The 20,483-nt window shown below is 42.3% G+C and overlaps 1 protein-coding gene across 3 annotated transcripts; it reads left to right on the top strand.

The window, feature by feature from the left end:
• Nucleotides 1-7: 7 nt before the first annotated feature.
• AP3M1 (adaptor related protein complex 3 subunit mu 1) lies at nucleotides 8-19,531 on the top strand. 3 transcript variants are annotated; one of them, XM_042797004.1, is made up of 10 exons: nucleotides 8-330; nucleotides 1,353-1,429; nucleotides 8,665-8,940; nucleotides 9,657-9,828; nucleotides 12,137-12,274; nucleotides 14,254-14,339; nucleotides 14,721-14,854; nucleotides 15,482-15,689; nucleotides 17,060-17,204; nucleotides 18,487-19,531. In XM_042797004.1, the coding sequence occupies exons 3-10, from the start codon at nucleotides 8,668-8,670 to the stop codon at nucleotides 18,585-18,587; spliced, it is 1,257 nt and encodes a 418-aa protein (XP_042652938.1). In that variant the 5' UTR covers nucleotides 8-330; nucleotides 1,353-1,429; nucleotides 8,665-8,667; the 3' UTR covers nucleotides 18,588-19,531. The 3 variants fall into 3 exon arrangements, with proteins under 3 accessions (XP_042652938.1, XP_032838083.1, XP_032838085.1); XM_032982192.2 differs by lacking the exon at nucleotides 1,353-1,429 and having other exon boundaries at nucleotides 225-330; XM_032982194.2 differs by lacking the exons at nucleotides 8-330; nucleotides 1,353-1,429 and adding an exon at nucleotides 1,485-1,507.
• The last annotated feature ends 952 nt before the right edge of the window (nucleotides 19,532-20,483 follow it).

The following is a 20,483-nucleotide window of genomic DNA, read 5'->3' as shown; positions in this document are numbered from 1 at the left end:
AGGCTGCGCCGACCGCCGCTCCCGCCCGGCGGTTCCGCTACCGCGCCGCCCGCCCGGCTGGTGTTAGCGCCCGGAGGCAGCCCCCGCCCGCGGCCGAGGGGCGCCGGAGGGCGACTGGCCGCGGCGGCGGGGCTGGGTCTGGGGAAGGGGAAGAAAAAGGGGAAGGGAAGGGGAGGTGGGGGGGCGCCCGTTGTTCGCCGCTCAGAGCAGGCAGCGCCCCGGCCGCCCGCGCCTCCGCCGGGGGGCGGCCCCGCGCGCTGCCGGGCCTCGTCGCCATCTTGGCCGCTGCCCCGGGAGCGGGACGGGCCGCGCCGCGCCGGGCCGGGGGAGGTACGTGGGGCGTCGGCGGGGGGCGAGCAGGGCCGCCGAGGGAGGCCTCGCCGGCGGGGGCGTGGGTTTCCGTGTTCGGGGGAAGAGGCGGCCGTCGCGGTGGGGCGGGCATCGGCCGCAGCCGCCGGTTGGGTCTGGGCGGCTGGAGTCGGAGATCGGTGACAGCCCCGACAGCGGTGGTAACGGGACACGGCCCCCTGGGCCCGAGGTTTCCCGTTTTACCTGCGTCCGTTCCCGTTGTTCGGTGCCCATTTACATACAACCTCCTTCCCGTGTCTGGATAAAGCCCCCGGGGTGTGCGGGCCCCGGTGCGTGTACAGAACTGCAGGGCTGGCGCTGGAGCCAGGGCCCGGCCGGCGCCGCGGGGGTGCGGGGCCTCGGGCGGGGAAGCGGCCGGGCTGGCGGCTGCCGGGGGGGCAACCCGGGTCGGTAACCCGGTCCCGGGGGCATCTGCCCAGGCTGCTCGCTGAAATGATAAACCGCGGTGAGGAGAAAGGCTTATCCGCAGGGAGGTCGTTTCGTTTAGTTTTTAGGGGAGCTGGCAGAGAGCCCGGCGGAGGGGCGGTGCGGGAGCTGCCCTGGGCGAAACCTGCAGCAGAGCCCCCGCCGGGAGGGGCAGCACCCAGGTCACCCGAGTCGTTTCTCACCAGCGTTGCTGCTAACACGGTGGTTCTGGTCGTGCTGTACTTGCTTAATTAGCAGGGGGCACTGTGAGTGTAGATTTGCATAATATGCACTGGAGATTCATCCGTTGTAATCCACCACTGTGCATTGCGCTTCGCTTCTGCCCTGTCCAGTACCTAACGGGGTAACCGAGTGGAGGCTGATGGTGCTTTTCTTTTATTTCAGTGCTAAGCTGCTTTGAAGTAGCAATGCACTTACCATCTCTTCAGTATGCTTAATGATTTGTACCCATTAGATGCCAATCAGACTGGGCGAATAGCTTCACCATTAAATGTAGCTATTGTATAAACAACTGGGCAAAAAAATCATACTTGAATAATGAAAATTTGTGTTCATAGGAGGCAGACTACAGAATGGGAGAGGAAAAGCTATTTTGCAAGAAAAGCACAAGCAAATTAAATTACTCGTGCAAGAGGTAAAATGATGGAAGCAGTTTTACAAAAGAACTGACTATGCCAACCATGAGAATGATTCAGCTGGCAGTTCCCAGCAGGTTTGAATTGCACGTAGCTTCTCATTTATTCAAGAAACCCCCACCTGAATGGTATTTCACTATAAAAGTATAGGATTTAATCTGTGGTATGTTGGTGCTAACTCAAAAACAGAAGCAAAACTGGTTTGGAAAAAAAAAAAAAAAAAAGGGACAGATTCTTTCCCATCCTTGCAGATGGCAAATTAAACATTAAGACCACTCCATTTCCTCTAGTGCTTAATTTTGCTGTCCTTGTCCAGAAATAAATTTCCTGTTGTGCAAAATAGCTACGTACCAGCTAAGTCCCAGTTACTCTTTCAAACAAAGCTTTCCTTACAAACAGTTCTGCCCTAAGAATCCTAAACAGAAACCTTGTCATGAAGATTCATGAAAGAGAAATTTAAGTCCTTAAGGTAGAGAGGTCTGAACAGCAGGTGACAAGCGCCAGCTATACTTTCTGGTTGTAATAATGGGAAGAAACCAAATTAAACCTTTTTAAAATGTTAAGTTGCTTCCTGTTACTTCTTTTTATTTTTCCCCCAACTTAGAGCTTCCTATATAGTTTTCAAAACTGAGTTAATACACAAAATAAGTGGAATTTTTTGGGGCTTCTTCAACATAATACATGAGAGGATGTTTTTAACAGGAACTGCTTAGAAGATTTGTTAAGACTTAGTATTTGGGAGCATGATTTTATTCATATAGGGTGGAAGAATGTGCCGCTCTGTTCTGTTCATATGGAAGAGAAGGGAGGTAAAAATGGCTATATGCTTTCTTTATACCATCTGCATTTGGACTAGTTGTGGCAGACTGCACACGCATTACTAAGAGCTGTCATTTACAGCAGGGTTCCGGTGCTACTTGTTGGCTCTGATCTAATATTTCAGTAGTGCATGGCTCTTTGGCACCGTGCTTGTCCTTTCTGGAACCTCGAGTGCCTCTTAAAATAGAGCCTATGAAAAAGAGCAGTGTAAAGCTGGTAGCACTGTTGCTCTGGCCCATCTGACTGGAGCAGTGAATTGGTAGGGTGCGATGGAAAACATCTTCCCAAAGAACTACTGAGACAAGGCTTTTATATCCTGTGATAGCATCCTGCTGCCCTGGCTGTTCAGAGTTCTACATGGTTTGGCTGGAATATATGCCTAATTATCAGTCTGTTCCTGAAAATCCCGTTAACAGTGAATGAGTGACAAGATTTTCACCTTACCTGTGTCCATCTGGTTCTCTCTTATTTATTCAGTACTGCTTTGAGAGAGTAAATTTCTTAAGTGGTCCATTTGTAGTCCTAAAGCAGCTGATTCGGACATAGATTGTGTTAGAAATGTTCCATTTTCATGTAAAAAATGTAGTTTTAGCAATTAATTTTTAATTGTCTTGGTGGGTTTTTTTTTCTATGACACTCTTGTTTTTTCAGCCTTTACAGTGAAGCTTTCTGGTTTTGCGGGTCCCAAAGGGAACTGCCGTTATTCAGGATCTAATACTGTTCTGTTGACAAGAGATGGAACTATCTTGCTAGCAAGTAGAAGATTTATACTGGAACTAAATTGAACAGACGCGCCATGCAAATGTATTACTGGAAAGCTCAATAGATGAAACGCTGCACAAATTCTTAGGCAGGCTGTGATTGTTATTAGTAAAAGCATGGAGGAAGTTGGAAATTTTATTATGGATACCAAACACTGATTTAAGACAACTTCAGAGTATTCTCAAAGGACTACTTCCTTTTAAAAACAGTTCCAGAATGTTACAAACAGTGTTTTAAATGAGCGTAAAGATAAATAAGAGAGTAAAGATAAATAAATGTATACTGAGCATCAGGGAAGCAAAGTGTTTAGTCTTTACTAGGGGTGATCTTGATGATAAAATATGTATTTGCGTAGTTGTGCAGACACAGGCGCTTTACGGTGTTAACTTGGAGTTGATTTGATTATGGGAGTTTTGCTTGACTGATAGAGAGGGACACCAGGCAGTTATTAAGAAGGGTTGCAAAAATGTTTTTACTTTAATGTGCAGATACCTAAGCTGTGGGCATCTTGTAAGTAAAATTATTAATGACACTTGACCGGCAGCAGTCAGATATGCTAACAATGATAGGAGCCTTACTAAAACAGTGAAATGACAGAACATTCACATTTTATTAAGATCTGAGACTTCCAGGTATATCAGTTTGAATCACAACTTCTAAAGTTGTGTCAGGTTGGTCCAGCCAGTTATACATATGTTCAGGGGTGCCATGCTGGCTGTCTTGAAAATGTCATTCAAGTATTTAATAGGATTTCTCTTCATTACGCTTGCTGTTTTAAGAGCCAGTGAATGGGTTTGGGGAGTTGGGGAGCAAGGGTTGTCTAGTTTTGGCATTTGTGACACATCCTGAATTTGTAGGAAAAAGCTAAACTATCGACCAGCAGGTTGTGACAAAAGTACTAGCTTTAAAATAGAAATAGAACTGCCTATCAGCTTGTAAGTTTCTCCAGATTAAGCATCTGATTACTTTCCGTTCACCTGTCACTAGAAGTTCATTTCCACAAATCCATAACAGAGGCTCACACAGTCCACCCCCACTAATCCTTCCACCCTCCAGAGCAGCTGCGCCAAATGCAGGTAACGTGGAAGCTGGGGAATACTTTCCCAGTGATGGTCCCATTTTGAGCTGTTTTCAGTAATGACTGCTATCTCTAAAAGGGCATGGCGGAGGTCAGTGATAAATTCCTCACGTCCTGGTTTTCAGAGCTCTGACCACAACTCAGCTCAGTGTTATGGAAAAGCAGCTGGTAAGAGTATTTCTGCATTAATTATATTTTCAAGTACTTAATTGTAGCTAAGGACAAGCATGTGCAATCAGTCTTTCCCATGTTCACAGCCTCTCCCTCTTGCCAATGAGCTTCACTTTTGTCTTGTGAGAATGCTGTGACTTTGGTCCAGATGTTTCTGAGCCAAGGGATTGAAAAAATAGTAACATTGCAAAATCCAGATTTAGTCAAAAGAAAAGATACAGACTTGGAAACAGCATATTGAAGGCGCCTTAGTTAAAATATTTACTTCTTCTGTGAGAACTTCAAATTCTGATAGGGTGGAAATAACTGCAAAGAGTCATATGTATTTTGTGTGTCAGAGCAAGGATGGGAAGTCTGTGAGAAGAAGCTGCAAAACCTCTGCTAGGCTGCTATAAGATGCCTTTCAGTCAGGCAGTAGCCTGGAAGGCTGTCAGCCCACTGTCATTCAAGCTTGGATGGCTTGCTCTGGAGGGAAGATGCAAATAATAATCCACTTATGTCTTCAGTCTGCTTTTTGAGGCCTAAAAGCGGATAGATGGGAGGCGTGTCCTTTTGAAATAGCCCTAGAAGCACACCTTCAGTATTTGACATAGAGTGGTTTTACACTGCCATCTCAAAGTGGCGTATGTGTATGCTGCTGCACAGGTACTCTCACGAGTCTTACATTTTGGTGGTGTGCTTTTGGTACTGTTCTTTTTTAAACTTTGATTCAAGACCTTTACCCTCAAAGTGCTGCAGCTCTCAACATGCTTTGCTGTTTGGCCACAAGTATTAGGCCGCTTGACCTATTGGTGTGAGGAATCTTACTGTTACTAGATTGATTTCTTATGTTCATAATTTTTGAATCTTTTTTTCATTTGCCTTTCTAATGTTCTGATAAGACAGAAGAAGGTAGGGTACTCAGAAGTTAAGTCAGGGATGTCTACATGTCTGAAATTAAATCTGGCACTCAAAAAGAGAGTAGCAGGGAAATCTTCAGTATTGGGAACACTAAGTAATTTTTATTAAATAATAGCTTACATAAGATATTTTTGTAGCAGTACCAGTTTTGAGATCTCCAACATGAAATCTGTATTTAATTGGCTGGTGCCAATTGCTTGACAGTGTGTGGGATAAATCAAATTACTTAGTTTTGCATATAATAGACTGATGTCCCCACTACTGTAAGAGCTTCTTTATTCCAGTCAGCACTGGGAAGAGTACAAGCTGAGCTACCCACTGACTGATAGGGCAGGGCTTATGCCAGTGGGTCTGCCTGCTCTGTAGTTAAACTGCAAGGAGAGAGCTTTGATTTTCCACAGCAGTTGAAATTAGCGGCAGATTGCTGTACTGCTAAAACTTGTGAAGGAGGAGTATGTGAGGAGTTTTGAAGGGGAACTCTTATGCTAGAAGCAGAACAATTATGTGTCATGGGAAATCCTGTAATCCCTGTCTTCTTCCCCAGAAGACAGGGTAGGCAGCTGGGTGATATTTTACTGCTCCGTTTCCACAGATCCTGTAAAGCTGTAATCTGTCAGGCATGGTCCCCTGGATCAGTTTGCTACTCCAGTTCAGCATGAGGCCACACAGACACTCGTGTGAACACAGCCGGTCCCTGGGTGACTTGGGGCAGATGAGTAAATCAGGGCAGTGGTCCAATGCTACCGCCCTTTCTGGCTACCCATGCCCTCCCTCCACTGCATATCAAGTCATGGTCTAATACCCTAAGTGGACTTTGCAGCAAAAGAAGAGTCCTTGCTAACCCAGCCATTTTGTGCACCAGGAGCTTGCTGTGGGCACAGCAGAACGACGTGGCTGTGTTTATGTAGCGATCATGACAAATGCAGTCATCTCTGATCAATAGAATCCCTGTGAGCATTAGCTGCAGGACAACTGCTAGGGTTTAAAAACACTCTTGTCACACGTATCTGATATACTTTGTCAGAGTATCATCCGAAGCTGCCTGCAGTCCAGCATAGCTTCTCCACAGTGGGTTGTAGATCACATCCTCTAGAAGTGGAGTCTTACTGGTGCTACTTGTACAGAAACTCTCCTGTGGAGCTTTGTGTGCGTTTACTAGGAATTGGGTCTTGTATTTGTTAACAGATATGCTATTGTATCCATATTAAAATGTACAGAGAGCTATTCTAAGCTTTATAGCTGATCACCTTCATATGTTTGGGCTGCCTTGGTGTGGAACAATACTGACATTCAGTGGTTAATTATACTTGCCACCGTTTTGTGACTATCCAGGAGATTTTGGAGGGTTTTAATGTTCAGCGCTGGCTAAATTCAGAACATGTTTAGTTGAACTGGATTAAAGCAATCGTGTCAAGGCTCCTTTATAAGAATATTGTGTTTACAGTATTAAAATTGTCTGTTTTTTTAACAAACTAAATTAGTGATTAATTTGATCTGGGGGAGATACAATAGAAACACATAATAGCTCTTTGTAGCTTTGTTTCCTTTCCCACTCTTAAACAAATTGGCAGTCACAGTTTCTAAAAGAACTTCCTCTTATATACCACATTGGCTTAGTTGGATTTTGCAGTCCACGTTTTGACTACTGGTATTTTTGTGTCTACCACCAAAGACAGTGTGCTCTTAGCCAGAGGTATCTAAGACCTGGCAGGGCCCCAGTGAAGAGGAGCACATTGCTGTCATGCATGTGAAGGAGCAGCTGGAGTTCAGAATTTGAAAAGCTGGATCTTGGCTCCCTTCAGACTATTTTTCAGTGTTACAAGTGTGTTGGAAGGTGAGCCTTGTACTCTGAGCAGTTTAGATTCAGACACAGCAAGAGCTCACTCCGGGTGGAGCTAAGTGCTTCTTCCAGTATTTTGGAACGAGGCTTAATCATACAGTGTTTGGACTCCTTAAAACCTCTGCGAGGCTGGGCCGTTTATATGTAAATGCTCCTATGCCATCTTTACATTTGTGTGGGAGAGTTAACATTAGCAAAGGAGCAGATTTTACCTGCGTGTTAACAGCATGATCCTGGCCAGACATCCTAAGATTAATGAAAACTACGATAGGTTTTTGGTAGATGCGTTTGGCTTCTCTTGGAGCTTCAGAGTTGACCATGGTCTTCCTGTTTCAAAGTGGGGATGCCCAGTGACTGAGCTCTTTCCAGGCATATTTGAATTTCTCCAAAGGCTAAACAAACTTCAGGTCAGGATACCTCCATTGCTATCATCTGCCTATTTCTGCCACCTCCTTTATGTCAGCTGTAGCACTCTGGCAACGTAGTAACTTGCATCAGGAAGACTGATCTGGCCAGAAACTGATCCTTCTGGGTCAACTTATGACTGGACCAGTTTCCTAATAAAGATAATTGAAGAGCCACAAACCTGCTCAAATCAGTACCTGGAAGGCAAAAGGGATGAATAGTCAGTGGCAGTGAGAGCTTCTTCAACTACAGAATGAATTTATGCAGGCTCTAAGTACCAGGTTAACTTCACCTTGAGGAGCTGGTGCTTGGGTTACACTTTGTTTTATTTTCTAAGCCTGAGTTTAAACTTGGACCTTATTTTTGTCAGAGGATGGTTATGCTGCAGGTCAGCCAACGCATTAGATCTGTCTCGTGTAAAGGCTAAAGAGATAAACTGAAGTCTGATAGCATTTGTCTCTTCTGTAGATATGGAGAAAATAATTTATTCACTTTATTTGAATCAACAACTTAGTTCACTTACTATCTCATTGAAAGTTGAGAAGTAGACTAGGAATTAGTTTTTCTAAAAGGCAGAGAAGCTTCTTTTCCCATGAATAAAATGAAGGATCAGTGGCTGTGGCATGTTATTTGTAAATCTTTGACAATATAAGAACAAACAGTTACGTTCCTTATCTGCAGTTCATATTCCCCTTTTTCATGAGTGAGCTTTTAAGTGCAAAACATTTTATGTAAACGTATTTAATGTGTCAAGCACATCTGAGGCAATTTTATTCATTAAATCAGATTTAAACTCTTAGTTTTGTGTACTTTTAATGAATTCCAACCCTTTATCCAAGTGCAGCTTGACATAGATCATAAGTGAAAGACTAAGCAGCCAGCAAATAAAAAACTTTTCTAGTTCAATAGCTAGAAGCTGACAAGTTAAAGATCTGTATCTTTAAGACAGCACAATTCTTAGTTAAGTGTGTAGATGTTACGCTCAAGAGAGTCAGCTTTTTCTTTAAGAAATAAATTACAAATACCAATAGGGATGAAAGTAAAAATCAAGGATGCTAGCTTCTTGCTTACGTTGTGATACATGTTAGTGACTTAATCCACTGTGAAATACTTTGTGGTGGAACATTCCACTAATCTTTTTCTTAAATTCACAGTGCATGTTAATAAAGAACAACTGTTGTAAGAAAGGCAATCTGGGAAAATAAATAATGTCAATCCTCATTTGTTTATTTTAACTTCTTTGAATGTGTTTCCAACAGAAAATGATCCACAGCCTGTTTCTTATAAACTGTTCTGGTGATATATTCTTGGAGAAGCACTGGAAGAGCGTTGTGAGCCAATCTGTATGTGATTATTTCTTTGAAGCTCAGGAGAAAGCAATCGATGTTGAGAATGTGCCTCCTGTCATCTCAACACCACATCACTACCTCATCAGCATCTATCGGGATAAAATCTTCTTTGTGTCTGTCATACAGACAGAAGTGCCACCACTCTTTGTAATTGAATTTCTGCACCGAGTAGCAGATACTTTCCAGGTCTGTCACCATTAAATAATTTTAAAATTGAAATAATTCCAAGGGAATTTTTGTATAAACTTCTTTTAAAGAAAGGTAATAAACCCTCCTGTCAGTGACTTTCCCCTTTTGCAATTCTTAAGTCAATCACTGGTTTAAAAAGGAAAAGAAGGTATATTTTGTGTATTCATTTGATTTATAGTTACCAGTGCACATGCACTAAAACCCAAATTCCACTTTGTAAATGCTGTCTTTTTTCTGCGAGCTTTTGTACTGTTCATGTTATATAGATGAAAAGAATGAGCATGTAGTCATGAAGTACTCAGTAGGAAGCAGAGAGCTATGAAGCGTGAGTTGGTGTTCAACCTATTTTGAAGATCCTGTAAATAAAGGAACCTCTGTGAAGACTGAGCATTGCCAGAAGATAGCTTAATTTTACAAGAGTCTTCTAACTGAAGATGTGTTAATGTTCACAAGTGGGAGAACCTTTAGGACATTTATACTAGTTAACCAGATTACATTCATTTCACTGTTCACACTGTCTTTATTTCTAAATAGATGATAAATATAACCTTAACATACGATACCATCAGACTGTAGAAGTAGCTGGTCAGTTTAGGCGCTAAAGTTCCTTCATAGATTGGAGGGTTTCTGTAAGCAAAATACACAAACAGAATTCTGCAAAGCACTTCAACAGGAATAAAAATCCTCTCCTTTGTAATCTCTGATTTGTTTAGGATTACTTTGGCGAATGTTCTGAGACTGCAATTAAGGACAATGTAGTTATTGTGTATGAGCTTCTAGAAGAAATGTTAGACAATGGCTTTCCACTGGCAACAGAATCTAACATACTGAAGGAGCTGATTAAACCTCCCACAATTTTGCGCTCCGTCGTCAATTCCATCACAGGTATGAAAATAAATAATTTTCAGCAGTGACTGGCTGCTTAAAAACATGCTTCAGAGCCAAAAAAATAATACCTTATTGGTGTGAATCTGTAAGGTGAAGCCACTGTTTTGCCACTTCTCACAATTAAGAGTTGAATAACAGCAATTTCCTCCTTATTTGCAGTTCATGCCTGGCCCCTTTGACATCCCCAGTGGCACTGTCTGGTCCAGCCACAGCTGCTGAAGTCCCTCAGGAATAGCAGTTCCCAGCACAGGCAGCACATACTGGAGACAGGTGCTCTGGGATTGGTACAGAGCGAGTCCCAAGCCTTGAATAACTGAGGGGCATTGGAGAAGGTTATGCATTTTATAAGAAATCATTATAGAAGGGTAGATAGCAGATATCCAATAAATCTTTGCTGGCTGGGAAGAGTTAGCATGAAAGGAAGCAAATAGTCTGCCCTCAGCTGCCTCCCCACCACCATCAGCATCCATCAAGTTCGGAGCTGGTTTCAGGCTGTTGTAAAGGGGCATGTCTGGCAGTGACAGAGCCAAATGTCTGTCAGCTGAGCTGGTGGAATATGCTTGTCTGCCAAGTGGGTGCAAGGGAGGTATGCCATGAGGTGTCACATGGGGTCAGAGATACGCGAGATGTTTGCCTGTACGTTGTGTTAGAAAAGGGTAGAAGGTGAGCTGCAGGAGGAACTAGTCTTTGAGGTAGCACATGCGCTTTCATCTTTGAGTATAAATCTTATCAGTTTGAATTTCTGTTCTTTGGGTTTTAGTTGGTTTGTTGTTTTGGTTTGTTTTTTAATGGGGTTTTGGGTGATAGTTATACTTACGAAAAATATTTATGATGTTAATGGACTAGATGCACCACTGTAAGGGGAATTAAGACTCCCAAAGCCAAGGCTTGCAGCATCAAATCCTCTTGGTTTATCTAAAGCTGTATTAGAATTCCCTAGGAGCCTAATGCACCTGCCCAGGGCCGCCTGCATCTTGTCACTGTCAACAGCTCAGAGCTGAGCGGGTGGGAATCAGCAGCCTGAGAGCTCTCGTGCTTGCCTGGCCTGGCAGCCCAGCCTGCGCAGCACTGCTGTACCCTGCAAGGGACCTGAGGCATGGACACAGCAACTGCTCCCCTTCAGGATGCAGTGGGCCGGAGGAAATGGTTGCAACTCCTTCCCCATGTTTTAGAGCACCAGGGTTGAGTTTAGGGAGGGGTTCTTCTGTGAGGGTTATTTTACTAGCTCAAAGGAATGAAACTTCTGTTTTCTGCCTGCTAGGAGAGGGCCCACCCAGCAGGTTGTGTAGAAGAGATAAACACTGCCTGCCAGCCGCTCAGGGAAGCTGTCTGATGCAGCAGGACACACTACTGCATTCGTTGTGCTAAAGGGCACAAAAAAGCCTGAGCTGTGGCCCTGTCCTGAGACCTACTTCTAGCAGAGTGGGAATCCCACAATAGTGGGATTCCAAGATCAGTCACCTAAGCCCCAGAAGCGATAAGTTTGGGGTTTTTTACTTTTTAAAGAATCATCAGTTTACTTTATAACTAGGTAGCTCAGGAAGCCCTTTTCTCACCATGGATGGTAATAAAGACCATGAGCTGAGGGTGACAGCAAGGCAGGCAGGGGCAGTGGCATCACTGTTAAGGAGCCCAAAAGTTGAGCCAACAGGTCAGGGTGAGGATCAGGGTCAGATGTTAACAGGGTCAACTACAGCTCAGTGATTGCCAGGAAAGCCCATCGTAATGAGAAAGGTCAAGCCAGAAAGTCAAGTCCATGGGCCAGGGGCTGGATCAATTTGGCACGTGGTCAGGTGTAGACGCAGCTGTTGTGTTGCTGCAGGGTAGCTCGGATGGGTACCAAGGGTGAGAGCCTCAGCTGAACAACAGCTCCCAAGCAAAGGGGGTGGGAAGTCTCCCTAAGGCTTCTTCCACGTCTTTCTTCATAACAACTCTTATCAGTAAATCAGCCCTGAAGACAGCCAGCTAAAACTCTTAGGAGAAGGGGGAAGTGTGCTTAAGGCCCTCACAAGGAGCTGCAATGTCTGGAATTGTAGCGATGAAATCGTTTGCAGGATCTAGCCCCACATCTACTTCCACTCAAACCTGCTGACCTGAGCCTTGTATTTTTTGTGCAAAATACAGTCTGAAAACTAAGTCTGGACACATACTTCAAGTGCATTCACATCACCAAATGAATGACATTTTAGTGTAGGTTCTAGTTTGCAGTTCTTGGGGGCAAATCTTGCTTCGATTCTTAATTTTGGCAGTTGAAACAGTCCTCCTGTGATTAATTACTGATTTTGTCTTCCTTTTCATTTTTAAGGCAGTAGTAATGTGGGTGACACACTTCCCACTGGACAGTTGTCCAACATTCCTTGGCGCAGAGCAGGGGTAAAATACACAAACAATGAAGCCTATTTTGATGTTGTTGAAGAAATTGATGCGATTATAGACAAATCGGGTAAGATGCCTTGCAAACTCATTTTTGTTTGTTGAATGTGTTTACATTCTGCTGTTGATGTTTAGAGAAAATATAGCCCAAGTGCTTTTTTTGCATGTGTTTTATATATGTGAATTTGTATCTTAAATAGAAATATACGATTTAAAATTACAAGCCCGAATGTATTTAAGTTCATCTTAAAATAGCAATGTGCTCTAGGCTGCTTAAAGAACATCCACAAGAAATATTCTGTACTTTGATGTTTTGTGTTTCTATATTGATTATCTCTTAAGAGATATAAATAGAAAAAAATAGTTGGAGTTTTAAATGTGATGAGAAAATTATCTTCCATTGTTCCTGCCAACAGTTTACTGTAGTCCTCGTAAGCCCTCAAATGAACAAGACGAAAGCTTTCATTGGCTTTCTTCTGATAGCAAGACAAAACTTGGTGCAAAATAGCTGGACGCTGTTATTTTCCTTACATGTAAACTGGAGGCAGATACTATGAAGCATACTACTTCTTTTCTGTAAACGAAGCATGATATCTTCAAATACAGAAATCTTTAATCTGAGATTTAACTCTGAGGAAGAATCTGATAACTTCTGTGTAAATGTTGCCAGTGCCAAGAAGTAGAAGAAACTGATTCACAAAGAAAACTGCTACGGAGTCTGATGTTTTGCTCATTATTTGGGCTATCAGTTACTAAAGCTGAAGACTGCATGACACCATTTTTTGGTAGCATGGGACAGGGAGCAAACCTCTGATTTCTTCATTCAGTGCTGCTGTTGTAGCAGTAGTCAGTGTTGTTTTGGTTCCATACACCAATCCAGCAAATGCTTTGGCCACTGTTGAACTAAACAGTCATAAATAGCTGTTGTGCAGCTTACTCTTGCTGTCTTGAAACTAAAAGGAGGTGACAATCACAGTCAGAACACCCCGATGGCTGCGTTACTCTCCTAGCTCAACAGGATCCCCAAGAGTAGTATCAGTGCTTAGTCTGAGGAGTTACAATCAAGACCATGTTTGTATTTCTGTATGTATTTCGAGCCCAGTCAGTGTCCATGGAGCGTTTAAATTTCCTACTGAGGACTCACTGCAGTAGTCACGGCTACTCTTTTCTGCTCTGATCCCTTGGGGACTAGCAGTGAAGGAATCTCTCTTCCTAACCTTCACTGTGACTAAGAAGTAGATAAGGTTGCTCCTCTAGAATAGGGATGTTACCTTGTTTCATAGGGATATGGTTAATTGCTTTCATCTAAAACAAGATCCCTTCTTTTCAGGCAAAATATTAACCCACAGTTTCCCCTTGACTAGATCAGCAATAGGTTCTACATATCTTCTAAAACAACCTTTGCTTGTAGGGCTAATTAGTCCAGAGTCCTGCTCATGCCTTTTTGTCCTAATAAGGCCTTTAAGGAAATGAGTCTTTCCTGGGTAAGATGCTTCATATTCTTGTTTTGGGGTTTGTTTTATTTTGCTATAGATTTATGTAACATCGAGATTAATATGCAATCTCACTGTTAAACAAGCCATGATTGAGAAATGCAAGGTTATCTGGAGCTCTATAGCACAAACTTACTGTGTTTTGATGTTGTCTGTTTTGATGTACTTCAACTTCCCTGGACCACTACACACCTTGGTAGTTTTCTGGAGACAGGGGACAGAGGTGAAAGAAAGGAAGACTGTATATTCTGAAATTCTTGTTTGCTAATTGCTGGCAACCAGTTCAAGTACACCCAGTACAAGTCCTGGGTAACAGCTGGCACAAATATAATTAGCTGATTTAGGACAAGCTGTTTGCTCTGGCTCACGTATTTTAGCAAGCTGCCCAGGCCCCAGGTAACTGGAATGACCTTTCCTGTCTGTGCTTGACATGTTCCTGAGTGTTGTGCAAATGTCATCTGTGCCCTCTAGCTGTACTTCACATTTGTTGGGCCCTTGATAATAATGCTAAGACAAATGTCTTTTTTTTTTTTTTTTTTTTTTTCCCCCCCCACAGGTTCCACAGTCTTTGCAGAAATCCAAGGTGTTATCGATTCGTGTATTAAGCTCTCAGGAATGCCAGATCTTTCTCTTTCTTTTATGGTAAATTTAGCATATATTTGGGAAATTTAATTGCTCAGGATTTATTTTTCTTAGTGATGAGAGTTAAACAATTTCAGGAGCACAATCACTACTTCATGCACTACACATATGAAAAGTAACGTGACAGGTTTTGCCTTATATTGTAGAACCTGCTGCATTGTTCAGTAGCTGGAATGGCTTTTGTCTGTACATAAAAATACACTCACAGGAACTGCTGCACCAGATCAGACCAGAAATCCATTTAGCTCAGTAATGTGTCTCAGATAATGGCTAGGAATGATACTTAGAATCTAAGAAATACGAATTATGTAGTCTTCAGTAGCTAGTTCAAACTGCTGATACTTGCTGAGATTTTACTTACCAGTTTGCCACTACTTACAGAATCCACGGCTGCTGGATGACGTCAGCTTCCATCCATGTATTCGGTTCAAACGCTGGGAGTCTGAGAGAGTCCTTTCATTTATTCCTCCCGATGGGAATTTCAGATTGATCTCCTACCGTGTCAGTTCACAGAAGTACGTTTCCATTTAGACACACTGGTTCTTGAGATATACCATCTACTGCTTTCCATCTGAGTAACTGCAGCTTTCTCCTTGTTGCAGGGGTGGAATTTGCATTGTTACTAAAATGCATGTTCTCAGGTTTTGTCTCATCTGTTGCTCTGTCCCCACTAAAACAAGAAAACAGTTTTTCAATGAGCTGCTGGTACTCAGCAATTGTTTTCTCAGTGGGATAAACCACACGTGACAATAATATAGGGCTATTAATTCCTGGTAATCATTGTTGGTGCTAGATGCTTTGTCGCTAAGTCTGTATACATAGAGGACTCTGATCTTCATAAGAAGAATAAAGCAAAAACATTTCAACTGCAGATACTTGCAAACTAAGTCTGATTTGATGGCTGGCTGTTCTGAGAATTGGCTCAGTGAGATTACTTTAAAAAAATAAAACAGAGGGAAAGACATAAGGACAAGTGATTTGGAAGAAAATATTTTCCTGTGATTCTCTGCTAATAAAATCACTTCCGCAACGATGCTGAAGAGCTGAGTATCACATTTCACTTTTGAAACGAACTGGTCCTGACTTGAATACCCGTCAGAAACACGAGGACTATTTATTCAGCTACTGTCTTCTCTTTTCAGCTTGGTGGCAATTCCTGTATATGTGAAACACTTGATTAGTTTTAAGGAAAATAGTTCTTCAGGAAGATTTGATGTTACTATCGGACCGAAACAGAATATGGGGAAAACAGTAGAAGGAGTTGTCATGACAGTTCACATGCCAAAGGCTGTACTTAATATGAACCTCAGTGCTACACAAGGCAGCTATACGTTTGACCCAGTTACTAAAGTAAGTCTAAAGTTTTTATTTATTTAAATATCTAAGATGACATTAGAATAAGTCATACATATTGCAGAGCACTGGAGCAGTGTTCCATACTTAGCAGAAAACTTTCGCTTCAGTGTACGTTTATGAATTAAAATATCCTCTTTAAAATTTACTTTTTCAAACTTAGATACACAACAGTTGTGACTTCAGGTTTTGTCAGTCTCCTTTCCCTTCCTGTCTTCCTTCCCTTCCTCTCTTTCCCCCTGCTCCTTCACCCACCGAATATTTTTCTTTAGTGGATGCCACAGTATTTTTCTGGTAGCTTCAGCTATGGTATCTGGAGAAAATGCAGCAGACTTGAAAACACGTAGCCAGAAAAACAGGGAACATGAGATGAGGGAAAAAACCTCTTCCAAAAGATCTACTTGAAGACACACAGGAAGAAAAACGAAGGGTCTGAAAATCTTGGGAGTCCTGCTTTCTTGCCTCTGAGTTGGGGTTTGAGACCTAAATTTCCTAAAGCTCCTGAAGCTCTTTAGTACCCAGGAACCATTTCACTGAAATGCAGCTTGAGCCAAACCACTCTGCTGGCTCTTACACCCTGCTCTGAGCTTTTTGCTACTCGTGGAATATCTCAGTCAGCAGTTGATTTGAATTGTAAGAGAGAGCTCTCCGAGTAACATTTTGTTTCAAAAAGAACAGACCTTAATCTTTTAAAAACAAAAACACGGACAAAACCACTTGGAGACTCTTTCCCTCTCATCAGAAATAAATTATACTGTGTTTTTATTGAGAGCTGGGATAACTAGGTGGATTGTAACTGCAGAAGTTTGTAGACGTAGGGAGAACTGAGGGGTTTTCTGCAGTTACCAACAATTTTCAGTTTACGATAAGGACAAAAAAAAAACCCCTCTCATGGGTTAGTAAAGGGCCAACTTGATTCCACGTATCTTCTTTAAAACATAAGAATCAATGGGAAACAAGTGACCCTTAGGAAAGTTACTCTAGCTTAAGCATCTCCTTTTGCCAAGTGCCTTGCTCCTGTCCTCCTCATTCTCGTGTTTAAGTTCCTACAGCCTTTGTGCTGGTTACTCTCCTTGCTTCCTGGATCTAGCTGACAACAGGAACCGTCACCATTACTAAGGGAACAAGACGCATTAAGTGCACAGACCAGCTAAGGCACGCTGGCAGGGCAGAAGAAATGCTGGGAAAGAAAAGACACCGTACCTGCAGGAGCCCTAATCATGTCATCTCCCAGCCGGTGGGATAATTCTCAGGGCTACCAGGCTACTTTCTGTACCCAGCCTGCAAAGTAAAAGCTTGATGTGAACTTGACCTCATAGGTTGTTTCCTATGAAAGCTACTGCTACTATTCTCTCCTTCCTGACAAGGTGTTAACATGGGATGTTGGCAAAATTACCCCTCAAAAGCTACCAAACCTGAAGGGCATAGTGAACCTGCAGTCTGGAGCCCCCAAACCAGAGGAGAATCCAAGTTTAAACATCCAGTTTAAGATACAACAGCTTGCAATTTCAGGTGAGTGAATGGGTGTTATGTGAAATTGGTACTGACGGGATGAGTGGCAGTAGGAAATTAAGTGGGGAACTGTTAATCTTTCAATCGGAGATGCTGATTTGAAGTCAGCTTGGTCCAAACCAGTAAAGTTTATCCAAACCTGACAGTTATCCTTGGTGGGAATTATGAATTCTCAGTTGTTTTGCTTAAGAAAGACTTTGAGAAGTGTACAGAAGAACAGATTTTTCTTTGTTGACTTCTGCATTAAACATGCAAATTTATCCTTTTAGTGAAGAGTGATGGATGATGTTTTAGCATAAAGCTCTTGACTTCCTTTAGCCTTATTCCACCAAAGCCTTTTCTAGTGGTCAAAAATCTCCTTTAATTTTAAAGAATGCCCTTCTTATTCTTTCATTCTGGAGCTGGTTAGTTTTTCGTCTTCAAAACAATCTGCAAGTAAAATCAGAATTAAGTCTTAGGGTAAGTGCGAAAGTAAATTCAAAGCAAGCAAGGCCTCAGTCTGCAAACACTTAAATCACGTCAGTTGTCCACATATGAAACGCTTCTGCAATCAACCTTTGCAGGATTGAGACCCTAATAGAGCAGAGACTCAAATTTAGAAAACAGGAGGATCACTGAAGGCAGTAGATGAGAATTGGTGGTAGTGCTTGTACCTTTCTAGATAGGTGCCAGGCTGTGGTCCTTTTGCTTACTAGACTACTTCACTGAGTAAATAACAGTTAGTCCTTGTGTAAGAACAGAGTCCTGCAGTTTCCTCTTAAACTTGCAACCCACTAGTTTAAATCTAGCAAAACATGGTGGATCCAGTGGTGGGATGTCAGAGGTAATGGACTTGTGAGAAAGCGGGGGACCACCTCTTTTAGGTAAGTAATTGCTACTGGCATGCCTCAATTAATAGCAGAGGTATTACTGGTCCTTGCAATTATAATTTAGAGTTAGAAGAATTCTAAAACTTGTCATTTGCTTCGTCTACATTATTGGAAACAAGTGCAGTGTACGGGAGCTGTGAAAGATGCTCATTTGTTAAGTACTTCATCTCCTGGAAGGAAGGTGTTGGCTCACTGAGTAGAACAGAAAAAAGCTGTTGCCCTGCCAGGGCAGCAATGAAGAAGTGATGAGAATGATCTCTTCTGCTGTTTCAAAATGGATGAACTTGTGAAAGGAAGGAAAAGTACCTTCCTAACCAATCTTAACATGCTTCAAGAATGCAGGACTTTTAAATAGACTGACATGATTTCCAGCATTCTGCTTTTAACTTTCTACTTGTTATTGTCTTTTTCAGGACTGAAAGTGAATCGCCTAGACATGTATGGAGAAAAATACAAGCCTTTCAAAGGTGTCAAATATATTACAAAAGCGGGAAAATTCCAAGTCAGGACATGAGAAGATGCTCTACTTCCAAGCTGAAATTCCCCTTAAGAAAAAACTTGACTGCTTAGTGACTTATGTTGCTATTAATTAGGTGCCAGATTAATTAATAGACACTGATTAGTTTGGGATCAAAGCATTTGTGCACAGCAGCTCTTAAAATGAAAGCATAGCTTAGTTTTTCTTAATATGGCTTTAAAATAAGGTACTTTTTTTCTAATACACCTTCACTCTTTTTTTACTGAATTGTTGTGCTGGTGAATAGTTTGATATAGGTGATCCACAAAAAGTTGCAAACACTACACTGCCAGTCAGATACCAAAGCCCAGAGGCCAAGCACATTACGAAGGTCAGACAGGCCACTGGAAAAGTCTCACAGTGGCACATTTTGCTGCTGCAGCCGCCTGCAGAAAAAGCTCAGCTATTCTCACAGCCAGCTGCAAGTTGGCATGCCACAAAGCATCATGTAATCCCTTCAGAAACAGCAGCAGTGAGAGGGGCAGGGGTCCCACAGGGGCCTGGGACACAGCAAGTGTCACTCCTGAGAAAGAGCTTCTGATGAAAAAAAAAAAAATTTCCATGTTTACAAGAAATCGCCTTTCTTGAGAAGCATTTGCCTTAATCAGCTTTCATTTGTGCCATCTGCAGATGAGCTGATAAAAATAACATTCTGCATTAAATCTGGGAGGTGATTGTTGCTTCAGTAATCCACTTTTTTTCCATTCTATCTCCTCATCACCATCATTTTTTTTAAGAATACAGTTGCAGAGAGTAAGATCTATTTTTTATGTGAAGCCTTTGCTTTGATTTAGATGTTCCACTTGGTCGAAGTGGATGCCACCAGATTTGTGCCGTGTGAACATTGGAGCGTAGCTTTTTAGATAGCACAGTAGAAATGTCAAGTGTATTTAATGGTTGTGTGCTTTAACATTATGAAATAAAGGGAACTCTACTGCAAATACATCTTCTCTTGTGAAATGTTCACGCTATTGTAAACTGTTCATGATGCTCTTAGGCAGGAGATATCTGATATACAACTAAATGATGACTATTTGCTACATCTTTACTGAACTTTAGCACTGTGCAGCAATACAAAGTTTAGAAAGGGCACTTAGGAGCATGGCAGCTAAACTCCCTTTCGTATTAATTATTTTTAAATGGAGAACAGTTAATGTTTAGATTATGACACTGCAAAGACACAACAGTGATGATGCAAAGCTGACTAAACTTTTCCTTATAAACCAGCATAAACTTGTTACCTCTGTAAACCAGTGTAAGCTCCACAGTACCCATCAGGTTTCAAACTGTGGCCCAAGATCTGTACATACCAGGCTGAAAAACCCAAGTTCAGAATTAAGGAAGGGTGGAATACTGGAGAACCTTAGTTTCCTTAACCTGTTTGGCTTACAAATTGGTGAATAGGTGCTAACTTTGCTTCAGATGAAGAACAGGAACTGAAGTCAATCAGTAGGCAAAATTTCAAGTACTGGGACAAAAAATGATCCAATCTGAAAAAGGGAGGAGGAACCCATCCGAACGCAGGTACCAAGCCACTAAATAAAAAAGTGAGCACATACTGTCGGTTGATGACTTTGGCAACATCACTGGGGTAAACTTGGCCACAGGCAACCAGATCTAACTGACAACGTCCCAAGCTTAAAGCTGAGTAGCTGGAGCTGCTCTGCACTAACAGCCTGAAATGCTGCAAGATCTCCATTCAGAACCGACACCACTGCTGATACCAAACATAATGTAATATCAAAACTGGCTTAACACCAGCACTTCCCTTCAGCACGTTACAGAACAAACCTTGCCAACCTTCTGTAACTGGCGCCAGGGAAATACGCACAAAGCTGCCGTCTCTGGAAAAGCTCTGATCCCTACCTCACAGCACCCTCCCTGAAGTCACTG

Source organism: Tyto alba, unplaced genomic scaffold, assembly GCF_018691265.1.
Source record: "Tyto alba isolate M040663 unplaced genomic scaffold, T.alba_DEE_v4.0 Super-Scaffold_1, whole genome shotgun sequence".
Lineage (NCBI taxonomy): Eukaryota > Metazoa > Chordata > Aves > Strigiformes > Tytonidae > Tyto > Tyto alba.
This window is presented reverse-complemented; position numbering and strand designations above follow the sequence as displayed.